Here is a 14,207-nt window from a genome sequence, read left to right as displayed (position 1 = left end):
AAGGCTGTTCTCCAACTGGAGCGCTCGCAGGCCAGTGTTTCCCAGTTGACAGTGTTTATACTCCCAAGTAGATATGAATATGATCGTAGCCTCAGTTTTTAAAACTAGATGCGAAAAATCAGATCTGCGGGAAAGTGCATACCTAACAACCCACCACTACTTTTCTATTTAGCCATGGGACTCATTTATGTGAAGTAAAAGATGCAACTGTTCCAACTGGAGTGGCATTCATCCAGAACCAAGACCAGATTAATTGCATTCACAGAACATGTCTTACCGTCAACCCCCATTGTTTATTGGGGAAACATGCTCTCTGTCCTAGCAGTCCCAACCACTAATCCCAGATGGTGATAAAGGGTTAGTCGCAGTTACTTAGTAATCTGCTATTAAGGACCTGCTTGCTTAGGGCGTGTGAGCACATGCATGTGATGTCCTGTCCTGCCATCCCTCCTCATTTCCTTCAACTGTCTCCTTTTCCACCTCTTCCCTGAAAGTGATGGCTACCAACCTACTCTGTTGTCTGAACAAGGCCCTTGAGCTACTTTGTCCAGAAAAGGCAATGAGTAGCTTGTAATACGGCATAGCAATATGCTTGCCAAAGTAAAAGCATCAAAAATCCCCCAGAGCGTGTCTAAATACCTGAGCATGCTGAATGTAGCTCTTTGGAGCCTGGCCAGTTCATTAACTAATTTACTGTTTTGCTTGCATTGTCTCACTTGCCTTGTTGTTCTCTATTGCATTGCCTTATTTGCTAAAGGTTGTTCCATCTATTTGGACGTTTTATTAATGGGGAAACTAGTTAATAAATACACCCGTTTTTTAAGTGTTACTTTTTCTAAAAAGTACCATTAATCTCCACCAAGAAAAGCTGCATTTTGAAGTAGTACAGTTAAGAACTTAATTTGTTCTGGAGGTCCATTCTTGACCTGAAACTGTTCTTAACCTGAAGCACCACTTTAGCTAATGGGGCCTCCTGCTGCTGCCACGCTGCCGGAGCACGATTTCTGTTCTCATCCTGAAGCAAAGTTCTTAACCCGAGGTACTATTTCTGGGTTAGTGGAGTCTGTAACCTGAAGCGTCTGTAACCCGAGGTACCACTGTATTGGAAAAGTAGCAAGAGCCTCATTGATGGAAGAGAAGAATATATAAAAAGGCCCCAAAGATGAGGGAAAGGGTTATTTGCATTTGTTTCATTACCTGTGCCTCCTGGACCACCCATAGTGGATCAGCTGGCAATAATCAAACAGCTGTTTGCCTAAAGTGTTTTGCTTTTACCATAGTAATCTGTTCAGTTCTATGAACTTATACTTGTGGAGCTTTCAGTGGTAGAGATTTCTTTCAAGTGTTGATTATTTAGCTTCATTCTGAATACAAATTGTGCTCCGATCAACCAGAGAACTTTGTAAGGGGGTCCAGTTTTCAAGCAAACAATGAAAAAGCAGATGGTTGTCACTTGTCCCAAAAGGAGGAACATGATACAGATCTAGTGCGGATGCCGAGCAAGTCTGGTTTTAAAAAGCATCCACGTAGAAAACTACCTGAGAGCCATACTTAAACTGCTCTTAGCCCTTCAAAGGAAATACGGAATACAAATTCAATTTTTAAAAGTTTGTAGAGTCCATGTGGTCTTACCTATGCCAGATGCTGTGCTCTATTTATCAAATGTGGTGGCCTTGAGCTACAAGCAATAAAATGCATACACCCACACCATATCATGTTGTGTACGATCAGGAGAATGCTCACATAGCAAGATATAAACACCTTCAAATCTACTGAAACAATCAAGTTTTACAGTTCCTGAAACCTGATATCAACCTGAGCCTCCTCCCTGGTGTGAAAGTCTTAAGTCCACTTCTTGTTTGTGTCTTATGACTCACTGCAGGAACCAGGGAAACAAAAAAGCATTTTAGACGGTGAAAGCGGAAGTTATTTTATTAGTGTCTCAAAGCCAAACCATGCATAAATGGGTGCTGGTCACTTCCCCCGTGAATATTCCTGTTCTTCCAAGTGTGGGACAGTGAGCAAAAGGCCAATTTGCTGCTACCACACTCCCCTAATGCTTCCCATGCTCTCAAGCGCATTGGTAAACAACATGGTTTTATATATTATGTTGTTAGCTGCCCTGAGAGTTCCACGGACTCATCTCCGGTGGCTTTTAAATGTTAAATTAAAATGAATAATAGAAACCTTGCATATAGTGCACAGGTCATAGTCACCTGCAGCCACATGAGTATAGGCATTATGGCAGCAACCACACAAGAACATATATTACAACATGGCATCTAGCTACTCCTGCACACAGGTCATTGAGCACCAGCGTGCTACTTTTTCTTACAACTCAGTGAGTCAGAAAGCGAAAGGAATGAGCTTCAGGACAGGAGCTGTAGTGTGAGCACCTTTCGGGCTTGTTCCAGCCTAGTAAAACATTCATCAATTATCTCCAGCGTGAAGATAGGCGGAATCAGCAGAATTCCTCCATCCATGACAAGGACTTAAGTGGAACATTTCCCCTTGCATAGAAAGGAGGAGGGTTGAGGGAAAGAGTGACAGAACTTGAAAGCCACAGGTCCGGGAAGACCCATGGCAATGTTTTTTTACAAGGATCAGATGGCTGCAGTGCTGCAACCCCAGAATTAAGGTCTCATATATTTGCTCAATCAATCAATCAATCAATCAATCAATGTGTATTATGGTAAACAGCCAACATACTGCTTAATCAGAATGCTGGAGAAATGGAGTGATTGGGTCAGTCCCTTTACTGGTGTAATGCAGCAACACTACCGGTATTTATTTTTTCTTCAGCTGCGCACATTGAGCACAGAGTGTAAGTTATAAGGAAGTACTATTATTCTACATATTCATCCTCTGTCTGTGTTAGATCACTAGCACAGTTAGGTCATTTTAGACTCTGGACTGAATAACCTTATGGAAAGATTCTTCAGATAGTCACTTACATCATTTCGTTTGCTCAGTGGCATAGCGTGGGTTGTCAGCACCCAGGGCAAGGCAAGTAATTTGCACCCCCTAACCCATGGATTTGTGCCCCCTAACCCGTGGGTTTGCGCCCCCTAACCCTAACCCCCAGATGTTGCGCCCGGTGCAGCCGGCCCCCCCTGCACCCCCCACGCTATGCCACTGCGTTTGCTTCAGAAATTTGATAAGCCAGTCTCTCCTACCATTGTAGCCCATTCTGCTGAGTGGGGCCCTGAATGTCTGGCCCCGAGGGCACCACTATGTTAGACTACAAACATATAAAACTTTTGACCAGCTTTGGAGCCGAACTAGGGAACATGCATTCATTCCCATGCCCACCTTTACAGAAGAAACAGGAATAGAAAGGCATTTACAGTGGATGAATAATTGGAGAGTTTGGTACTTCACTGCTCCCTCACTCAGAGTTTCTCCCTTGTTCACTTTCTGAATTCTAGCTGGAGGGGGAAATCAATTAAAATAGCCTGGGGGATTTAAAGGGGAGAATCTTGTCCTTGCAAAAGCATTCCTATCACCACTTCAGCAGTGTTAGGAATTACATGTCCCATGGAATGCCAAGTTTTTTCCACATGGCACGCGCACACACACACACACACACAGGAATAATGCTGATATGTTAATGAAAACTATCACAGTTCTGTCCTTTACTGTATAATATCATGCCCATCCAATTTCTCTAGAGGCTTGTTATTGAGTGCTTTAAAAAATGAAGATTAAAGTATAAGGAGAAAATAAAATACTTGCACATCATGGGTGGGTGTTTCCCGCTACCCCACCCTTTGCCACTGGAAGCCTTAAAAGCTGCTGCAGGAGGCAGGCTGTGAGCAACATCATGGGATGTTTCTACTAAGATGAAACTACTGTACTGCACATTGTTTAAGTAATCTTGTTATATTTATAGTATTGGGACATGGGTCTTTTTTGGTATGTTATTATATTTGCTATTGTTTTGCTATATTTTAAATTGCCATTGTTATCGTTTTGCTATGTTATTATGAAATTGTTTTCATAGTGCTTGTTTGAAATGCATCCCTGTTTCTTTGTTGTAAGCCGCTTTGAGCATGATTTTTTGTGTGTGGGAAAGCAGCATACTGATAAAATGAATTAATCTCTGAAACTCTATTAGAAAGAAAAACAGCAGAATGCCTAACTTGCCCTCTCTCCAGATCTATACATTTTACCTTGTTAGTAGAGTTTCAACATCCAACGTAAGCAAGCTGACAGCTGGGACTTAAAATTGATCTGGATTCCTCTTTGCTCCATGTTTCTGGCCCTCCTGCTGCTGGTATGTTGGTTAAAAGGGCATTGAAGGGCTCGATTAGTTTCTTGGCCCCAAACCTGATACTGGTGATCAAGGGCTCACTGAGCTTGAGGCTGATAGAAAGCAATATAATCCACATGAGCTACAGGTGAGCAGGGATTAGGACCAGTTAGTAGTGCCGCTTGAGGAGGGGGAGGGGTTTGGACAGAGTCCTGAGGGCCAGACAGAGATGACAGGAGGGCTGCATTCAGCCCCCAGGCCTGAAATTCTCACTCAGACTGTAATGGGTCATCCACACCTATGACCCACCCATTGACTGGTGATATTCCTAACCAAGGAGTAAAGCAACCACCCATTTACCCATTTCCAACCTGGAGGCAAATTCAAGTTGCCATGTAGAGTACAACATGAATCTGCCTTCAGCAGCAGTAATAGTTGCTTTCCCCTTCACTTTTGGCAGCACACCATAAAGCAAGTCTGAGCAGGACCCAAGATTCTGCAACCACCTTTTCTGAGGGATGCTTTCAGTTCATAAGATTACCTCAAACAAACACGAGAAGTGTATTGTGGCATTTTGAAGACTTTCAGCAAAACCCTATGCACATTGACTATGAAGTAGGTTACACAGCGTGTTCAAGGGGGCTTACTCCTAAGGAAAGTGTGCATTACTGCAGTGCTAAATTACCCAGAAATAAGCTCCATTGAACTTAGTGGGATTAACTTCTGAGCAAATGAGTACAGAATTGCACTGCAACTGATTTGTCGTGGCACAAATTCCCGGGGACTTTTAAAGCAAGCTCTGGCCCCTAAAAACTTCCGCAGCCACAAAATTGTTGTCCTTTAATGTGCTTTCTGTGTTTGCTGTTATAAACTTTTGCAGTGGTCACCACTCTGGAATCTGTAAACATTTGAGCTTTGTATAGAAATGTCATTATGCCTTTTGCACCATGATCGACCATGCTATAAATTAAGTGCTAATAGTACTTTATGTACCTGCATAACTGAGCTCTAACCGATGAAAGCACATGCCAAAATAAATCTGTTACAGCTAATCTGATGTTGTTGACTCACCCATCATACATTTAAAGAACTCTAACAGTTGTGGCTCCTCCCACCCCAAGAATCCTGGAAACTGTAGTTTGTTAAGGGTGCTGAATTTCACAAAAGCTACAATTCCTGGCACACTTAGCAAACGACACTTCCCAGGATTGCATGTGACCGTTAAGGTGGTATAAGAGTGCTTTAAATGCATCTTGTGTATACTGCAGCCTTACAGAGGAAGCCATACGTGTTTACTCAGAAGTCCTACTGAGTTCAATAGGGCTTACTCCCAGGTAAGTGTACACAGGATTGCAGAATGCAGATGGCAAACAGGGCAGGGGAAGGAAAAGGCTGGCTAATCGTGAATCATGCAGTCTGTATCTGGTTCATCTTCAGCCAACTTATTCCCTCCCTCCCTTTTCCCACCCAACTTGATAAAGAGATCAGCAAAAACCAGTCAATTGTTTTGCAACATTTTTGTTTGGTCTAATAAAGGTATTGTAGGAGATTTCGGATGTATTTGTTTCACGGGCCAACACGGCTACCTTTATTTTCCTGTACCTTGGGTAATAAGTTACTTTTATGTTTTAAAAGCAAAAGTTGTACAAAGTGATTTATACTGGGGAAATGAGGTGGAGAGCAGAGTAGGATTTCAACCAAATCATAACAATGAAATCCAAACAATTACACGTATACCCCCCCAATAAAAAGTGTCATGAGACAAGAAACATATTAAAAGATAATATAAAAGGGAAGGGGAACAAGAAAAAGTGGTGGTGGGGAGACTGGAGAAGAAAACAATAAACAAACAAACAAGTTAGCAATCCTATATAATCTGTGGTTAAAAAATAAATAAATCCACAAACCACCACTTTCCCCCCCTGCAACAGACTAACAGAATTGCGCTGTAGGGGCTGCTGCTACAACCCCGTCAGGGACTTTTACCTGAGAGTAAGCGCAACGGAATGCAATGGGGTTTACTTCTAAGTAGACCTTACTAAGCCCTCCTTTATCTCCTTTCTTTCTTTCTTTTTTTTTTGGCGGTGCGCGTGTTGCGGCATAATAAAAGGCCGCCCTTCTCCCTCTTCACTTCAAAACTTTCTCTCTTTCTTAATATTGGTAATAACGAAGATTTTCTTGGTGAGGGGAAGGAGGCGGAGGCGGCCTGAAGCAGCTTATAGGCCTCCTACTCCCCCCGCAGCTCAGGTAAAGAGGCGGCCGGGCAACCTCGGCGACCTTCCTCCGCCTTGCCGCTCGGCCGGGCCCGCCTTGCGGCTGCCGCGTCAGGCCGAGAGGGCCCCACCTCGCCCGACTCCGCCTCGCCGCCGCCGCCGCCGGGGCCGCCTCCCGAAAGGGCTGAGCCGCTGAGCTGGCCGGTTCCACGAGTTTGACAGTTTGAGGAGGAGGAGGAGGAGGACGAGGGCGCCACGGCTGCCAGCGCCGCCGTCCCCGCCGGTTCACCTCAGCTGCGTGGAAGGAGAAGGCGGCTCAGAGGAGAGTTTTGTTTCTTTCTATCTCCGAGGGAGTTCTTGTCCTTTCCCGGCTGGAAAAAAAAGGCGCCTCAGGGGAAGGGAAAAAGCGCGCCGGTCGCCGTCGTCGTCCTGAGGGAAAGTTGTCTCGGCCGCCTCAGCCGCAGTTGCGCCTTCTTGCCTCTCCTCCCTTCCCGCTCCGAGCAGCACCTCCACCATGTCTCGGGACCCAGAAGAGGTGAATAAGTTGACGGAAAGCACCTATAAAGTAAGTTGAGGCGAGGGAAAGTCGAGCGGCTTCTTTCTCCGCGCTGGGGGCGGGAGGGCGGCAGACCCAGACACATGGGAAGAAGGGAGGGGAGATAGTCATTATTATGAGGGGAAATAAATACTCGTGATCATGAATCGAACTTCTTCGTCGTATTTACTTATGGCGTGTTTCTGTCCCATCCAAGGAGCTCAAGGTGGGGCGCAATGGTTCCCCTCCTCCCCGTGTTATCCCCACAACAACCCTGCGAGGTAGGTAAGGCTGACAGGCTGTGACTGCCACCCTCCCCCAGGACGCCCCTGTGAGGATTTGAACCCAGGTCTCCCAGGTCTTGGTCTGGCACCCTTAACCACGAATGCCACACTGTCTCTTCTTGGATTATTATTTCCTTCACTGTTCAGGGCCCTTCCTCCTCACAAGAACCCTGCGAGGTAGACCAAGCCTGACAACGAGAGTGTGTGTGTGTGTGTGTGACTGGCCCAGGGTTACTCAGGGAGACAGATTCGGTCCTGTGCAAACTTAACACGGTGGAGCCATCTTCTGTGTGTCATTGCACAGCCATGCGCTGTTGTAATGGGGCAGCTGTGGGGGGGGGTGATGTTTCAGAGTGGGAGCGGATGTGAGGTTTGCCTTGGCTGCTACGCAGGTGAGGAGTTAAGGTTTGCCTTGGCAGCTACGCAGGTGAGGTTCGCCACTCCTTTATGAGTGTGCCACACCTGCCCTATTGCCTATAAACACACAAGGGAGCACACAGAGCCTTTCATGATGCCTTTCTGGTTCTCCAAGGTCAGGTACATACTCCTGAGTGCTTAATAGAGGGAGGGGGTGCTCCCTAGCAACACCCGTGAAGGGCTAGAATACATGGAATTTCCATACCCATCTGAGTTTTTCCATGTGTACAAATGCAGGTACAAGGTGGACGTTTGGTGTCCTATTCTGACTGGCAGCAGGTCTTTCAGGGTTTGTCAGGCATCTCCCCATCCTTGCTGGGAGATGCCAGGGACTGAACCAGGAGCAAAGCAGATGCAATGTCACTGAGCTAAGACCCTCCTTCCCCATGCTTTTTCCTAAGACCTATCAGATTCATTTAAATGGAGATTCCACTGATTGGACCATTCCCTTGCAAAACACTACAACCTGAAAAAAGAGACAAGGCATGTGCTTTTGTAAACCAATAAAATCTTTAATAAGTAATAATAATAGTAATAGTAATATAAACACTACAGTTTCACTCCCAAAGGCATTGCCCTTCTTTTTCCATGATAGCAGCTTGCTTGAGAATTGAAACCACTCATTCAGAGTGAAGAGCAAGCCTTATATGAACTATTTCTTTCTGTCTAGTCTGTCTGACCTTGGATGTCTGAGGTCTTAGACAGTGACTCTAGCCCTAGGATCTTTTCAGGTAGTTACGCCAAGGATTGAACTTCAGCCCCTCCTGTGCTATGCAAGTTGATTCCTTTCAAATACATTGCTTAACATGTTTTCATGTAGAAAGGGCTGGCAATGGATGGCAGGTGTGCTTATATGTAACAGGGCTTGTGTGGGCTGTGGAAGTGCTTTCCCTGTGGCTACTGAAGCAAATGTCTGTTATGATCTTGAAACCCTGTAACAAGCTTGTAAAAAGGTGGATTTGATGTATGTTTGTGGGGTTTTTCTAATCCATGGTAGTGATTATATGTAGACCTTCGAGAGTGAAAATTATTGCAGATTCAGGCTGAGTAGAAAGGCATATACTCAAGATCACATAATGCAAGTTAGGTACTCATTAATGTAATCCAGGAGTAGCCCAGTGGCCCCTAGCTATTGTTGGACAGCACAGCAGCTCCCATCAACCCTAGCTAGTAGCATAGCCCTTTGTTACTGATGATAATAGTTGTAGTCCAACAACATCTGGCACCATATTGGCTAGCCCTTGTGTATAGTAAGGATTAAATGCTTGGTGTTAATGCTGCCTTTGGGGTGAAGGTGGCTTCTAATCCATTTTTTGATTGCTGGGTGCCCAATAAGGTTTGGCAGTTTTACTGGATTGTTTAAAGAAAGATACAAAGAATTTCCCTTGTGGGTTTCAAAGCATCCATATTCCCAATCTGTTCAGAATAGGAAACAAAGTTGAGGTACTTTCTGGAGTAATGTATTTGAGAGGGCAAAGATATTGAGGCTAATGTGTCCTCACTGACAAGTTCACCTCAATATAGCAGAGGTAAAGGGGGGAATTCCTACAGATGTTCCTGTTAGATGTATGAGTATGGGCCTGCAGCTCTTAGAATGTGGTTGACCATATGTAGGTAACTTTCCACATTAGAGTACCTTCCAATAAAATGGGTGCTATTCTGTCAGGTACCTGTTTGGTGTAAGGCATTGCAGGTGCTTACAATTCAAGGCCCGGTGAGAGTATTGCCCAAAAAAGAAGCTGGGCTTTTTGTTTGTTTTTTCGGAGAGGATTCCAGGGTCGATAATGGTAGGAGTGCTTGGGCCAATCTCAGGAGGGTCCTAGTACAAGGTTGTGTGGATATTGTACCTTCAAGTTCAAACTGCAGTGTTGTAGGTAGATGCTCGATGTAATTCTGTGGAGGACCCTGGCTCGGGTATATTTGTTTGGGAATCCAAGCTGTCCAGCAGACTGAATAACCTGTAAATGAGGAAAACATGAATGCAGGTACAGTGGTATCAGTTTAAGAACAATTTGGTTTACAAACTCCGCAAAACCGGAAATAGTGTCTTGGTTTGAGAACTTTACCTTGGTCTAAGAACGGAATCCGAATGGTGGAAGGGCACCGGCGGTGGGAGGCCTCATTAGGGAAAGTGCGCCTTGGTTTAAGAATGCTTTTGGTTTAAGAATGGACTTCTGGAACGGATTAAGTTTGTAAACTGAGGTATCACTGTATATTACAGTGATAACCCTGCCATTTAGTATGGACCCCTTTGTGGACTTGGAAGGTTAATCCAGTTTTTAAATGAAAGGTGCTGAGGCTTCACAAGCAGAACTGCCTCTTGAAATAATAATAATAATAATTCCAATATTGTGTGAAACAGACATCCTGATTGGATAGTATATGCAGGATAATAAATACAGCCTTTTCTATTGATGTTGTATCCAACTTTTCAGAACATTTCTTTTCTTTTCTCAGAAATATATTAGGTAGGGATCACCCACCTTTGCATTCCCTCAATATAAAGAACATTGAAACAGCCCTGAAAAATGCTGTTTGAAAGCTCTTGAAATGATGCATAGCATGAGTAATCTATTTATTATACAAATTTTCTGTATGATTTTAAAGTGTCTGATCAATTTGGAAAGTTAGTTGCATGCATTAGTTGTATACCTCATACGTTTGTAAAATACTTTAACCGCCCAATGATTTCTAATTCTGTCTTGGTTTAGAAAAAATCCAAAATATTTTGGTATGTGCTATTTTAAACCTATAGTTGGGGTTTTTGCATATCTGCCATTGTAAAGTCATTTCTTTTTCCATGATAAAAGCTTTTAATAATGCTGAGGTATGTCTGAATTGTTAACCTACTATGGAATGCATGCTTATGTGAGCATATGGCCACATCAAAAAATTGTAGGGTAATCCACAAGTAGGTAATGTTGACTTACTAAAAAGAAATCTTTTAATTTTATTTCAGCAGATGCAATTGTTTTATATAACCAGATTTCATGCACCTTGTTCCAACACTGGATTATTTCATCGCTGGTTTTAATAAACTTCAGCATTCTTTTAAAGTCTGTGCTGCACCTTCTAGCTTGTTCCCAAAATAAACTTGAATGACTGATTCTGCTAAATATTATTTTTAAGGTTTTGAGTATAGCATACATTTCAGTGTGAATCTTGTGGCTACTCTAGTCCCAGCAACTTCCTCTCCTTGTGTCTTGTGCACTCCAGTTATTCCTTCTTACTGTTCTAATTAAAACCTTATCACCTCCCAACTCACAGTCAGAAACCTCCTGACTCCTCCATCCATCCATCCATCCTGCCTGTGTCACCTCACTGAGTGGATGGGCTGGCTCTGTATATAAGAATTTCTTAATACGTGCTTAAACATCAGCTACCATACCTACCGGTAATCCTTTTTGCAAAGTTTTCATATCTTGCATCTGCCATTTGAGAAGAAGATTCTTTAATATCCACCCACACTTAATGTACAGTAGTATTTGCAGAAAATAACTTCTAGGAAGGATATAATCTCATACTAACCAACCACAGGAAAGATGTGTCCTGGTTGCTAGGGGAAAGTGAAAAGAAAACCATAGAGATTCCAGTGACTACTGGAAAATAAGACAGAAGCAAGAAAAGTACACTTTCCAGGGATTTCTTTTGCCTGGTGTCCAAGCAACTCACTTTATCAAACACAGCTCTGATTTCATTCATTGACTAAAACACTGATAGGTAGGAGCAGCTAGACCTATTCATTTAACAGAAATTGCTTAGGAGGAGACCCACACATTTTGCTTCATACATTTCTTTCTAGGAGGGCCTTCCATGGTTCCTACAGGCATCAGACTGGCAACCCCCATTTGGGCTGTCTCAGTGTAGATCCAGGTTAACAAGCCTGACCATGGGCTAGAGAATGCTGTTGTAAGACTTCACTTGTGCATTTTGTTATCCACTGTCAGGCTATATGCTGGACTAAATAAGCCATTGGTCTGATCCAGCAAATGGTCCTTATGTAAATTTAGCCTAAGCTATTAAGCAACCCCCAAGCTGTTTAATAAGACTCACATTTCTTGAGTACACATAGGAATCCTAGATATTGCAGTAGTCAGAAATTGTGTTGTTTCTGAGGCAAGCACATCTTGGACTATGCATTTTACTTAACTAATCCAGGCTTCAGACCTCCTGTGATATATTTACATAAGATTACAACTTGCCTTGGACAATATGCTAAAATTCTGAGAAGATAAATAGCTTGAGATAGATTTTGAGGCTCATAGAACACCACAAATATCTGACACAGACTGTATTTTGCCCCAAATATCTGAGAGGCAATATATCCAATGTATTAAGCCCTTTGCAAATGTGCAGAAAAGTAAAACTTATCATCAAGGCCATCTATTTGTGCTGAAGTCAAAATTCCACACCCAGACCATCCCCCCCCCCATATCTTCCACTATAGGTTATGCAAATTCCAGTTTTTCCACAAAGTTAGATCCGAATGCAAATACGAGCTGAGTGGAAAGATGAGATGCAGTAACCCAGGCCTTTCTAGTTGTTATTATAATAGGACTGTACAAATCTAGAAAAGTCAAGTAGCATGAAACTAAAGCTGCCCACTGAAAGAATGGAGAAATTGCTGTAGTTCCAAGTCTATCCACTGAGGAGAATAAGAACAGCGCAACAGCCCACTCTGTATGTTGTATGCATTCATTGGCCACATGTCAGTGAGGTTTTCAAAATGGGATAAAAGAGTGGAATAATAAATGCCTTCTGTAATATTAAATAAAAATTTAGCTTTTCAGTTTCTTTGCATGTAGAGCCTCTCATCATATATCCATGGATCTTTTAGTCTTGTCATGGGGGCAGGGCACCCAAAACTCCTACAGAAAAAGCTCCTACAGAAAAGAAGTTTTAGAGGGCAGAATTATTTGGCACAGTGTTGATTTCATGGCAATAAAGCATGCAAGATGATACCGTCTATTGGACCAACTTCTGTTGATTCAGTGTTTGTTACATTAGCTACTATGCATGTCTACTTCTCTTGGGGGGACGCAGGTGGCGCTGTGGGTTAAAGCCTCAGCGCCTAGGACTTGCCGATCGAAAGGTCGGCAGTTCGAATCCCTGCGGCGGGGTGCGCTCCCGCTGCTCGGTCCCAGCGCCTGCCAACCTAGCAGTTCGAAAGCACCTCCGGGTGCAAGTAGATAAATAGGGACCGCTTACCAGCGGGAAGGTAAACGGCGTTTCCGTGTGCGGCTCTGGCTCGCCAGATGCAGCTTTGTCACGCTGGCCACGTGACCCGGAAGTGTCTCCGGACAGCGCTGGCCCCTGGCCTCTTAAGTGAGATGGGCGCACAACCCCAGAGTCTGTCAAGACTGGCCCGTACGGGCAGGGGTGCCTTTACCTTTACCTTTATGTCTACTTCTCTAGCATCAGCATAAAACCAGCTCTCCTAAAAACTAAATATAGTGTGGCTAAATGGGAGGGCAAAGAGTTGTAAGGGGCAACTAAGAAGTTAAAGTTAACAGTGGGTTAATAGAGCAATTGATTTGGCAAAAATATATATGCCATGTGACATGTAAAGTAAATTATGTATCTCAAATACATATACATGTAGTCTACCTACTGTGTATGCCATTATCAAACATTTGAAGCACTTTTCCAAGGAGGAAATGCTCTTTTTCAAAAAAAAAGTTTCATAAGGGAGGACATGACAGAACATTATAACATAGGTTTCCCCCCTCAAATTACTATTACCCAACTATTTCTTGAAATGCCTGTTTTGGTATCGTCATACCAAGAGGCCATTTTGGTATTGACATTTCCAGTAGAATTGGCATTTAATATTCTCATTACTAGAAAGACCTAGCCCTTGTCTCCACTTTAGCTCCCAGGTTGCATAAGGAAATTAGCATACTGGTGAAACTTGCCAAGGTTCATGAGCCTTGTCAACAGCACCTGCTAGTACTGATGCCTTTCCTATGCCCGCAGTGCCAGCCTTACACTTGCAGGCAGGCATCCCTAGAGACTGTGCTGTAATGGGCACTGTGTTCCTGGTGCTGTGTATGCTGGCAGTGCTGCCAGTGGGGTGATGGCAGTGTGCACTGAGGGGCAGTTGGGGTTAAGAGGGGCCCATTTAGGGCAATCTGTGCTCCAGTCCTGGAGCTGGACCTGATAATAAGTCATGGACAAACAGCATTGAATGATTTTCTGCAGAAGACTTACTATCTTACCTTGGACAAGTTATTTTCCATTAGCATGGGGGGTGCCGGATGGAAACAGCTGTTGTGGGTGAGGCATAGGTCAGAGCAAAGATGGAGCTATACACTCTTGCATTTGTTCGGGGCGCTAATCATGTGGCTTGCAAAATCAATAAATAAGCCCCTTAAATCCCAGGTATAAAATGGATTTGGAATAACTCTAAAAGAAAATAAGCTATGTTTGTTCTAGACCTCATGATTCCTTTTTCACATACAGCACACAGCCTGTTTGGCTAACATGGTATCCATTTATTGGATTCC

At 43.6% G+C, this 14,207-nt stretch overlaps 1 protein-coding gene across 2 annotated transcripts in view; it reads left to right on the top strand.

Moving 5' to 3' along the window:
- Nucleotides 1–6,621: 6,621 nt before the first annotated feature.
- BAIAP2L1 (BAR/IMD domain containing adaptor protein 2 like 1) overlaps nucleotides 6,622–14,207 on the top strand; it is a 66,013-nt gene continuing 58,427 nt past the window's right edge. The window contains exon 1 of one of the 2 annotated variants that reach the window (XM_081889232.1): nucleotides 6,622–7,030. In XM_081889232.1, the coding sequence (XP_081745358.1) occupies nucleotides 6,980–7,030 (51 nt within the window). In that variant the 5' untranslated portion in view covers nucleotides 6,622–6,979. The remainder of the gene's footprint in view (nucleotides 7,031–14,207) is intronic. The other variant, XM_081889233.1, reaches the window with a different exon arrangement.

The sequence above is a fragment of the Podarcis melisellensis genome, assembly GCF_964234715.1.
Source record: "Podarcis melisellensis genome assembly, chromosome: 14".
NCBI classification, from domain to species: domain Eukaryota; kingdom Metazoa; phylum Chordata; class Lepidosauria; order Squamata; family Lacertidae; genus Podarcis; species Podarcis melisellensis.
The sequence above is the reverse complement of the archived record's forward strand: the minus strand, read 5'-3'. Positions and strand labels throughout refer to the sequence as shown.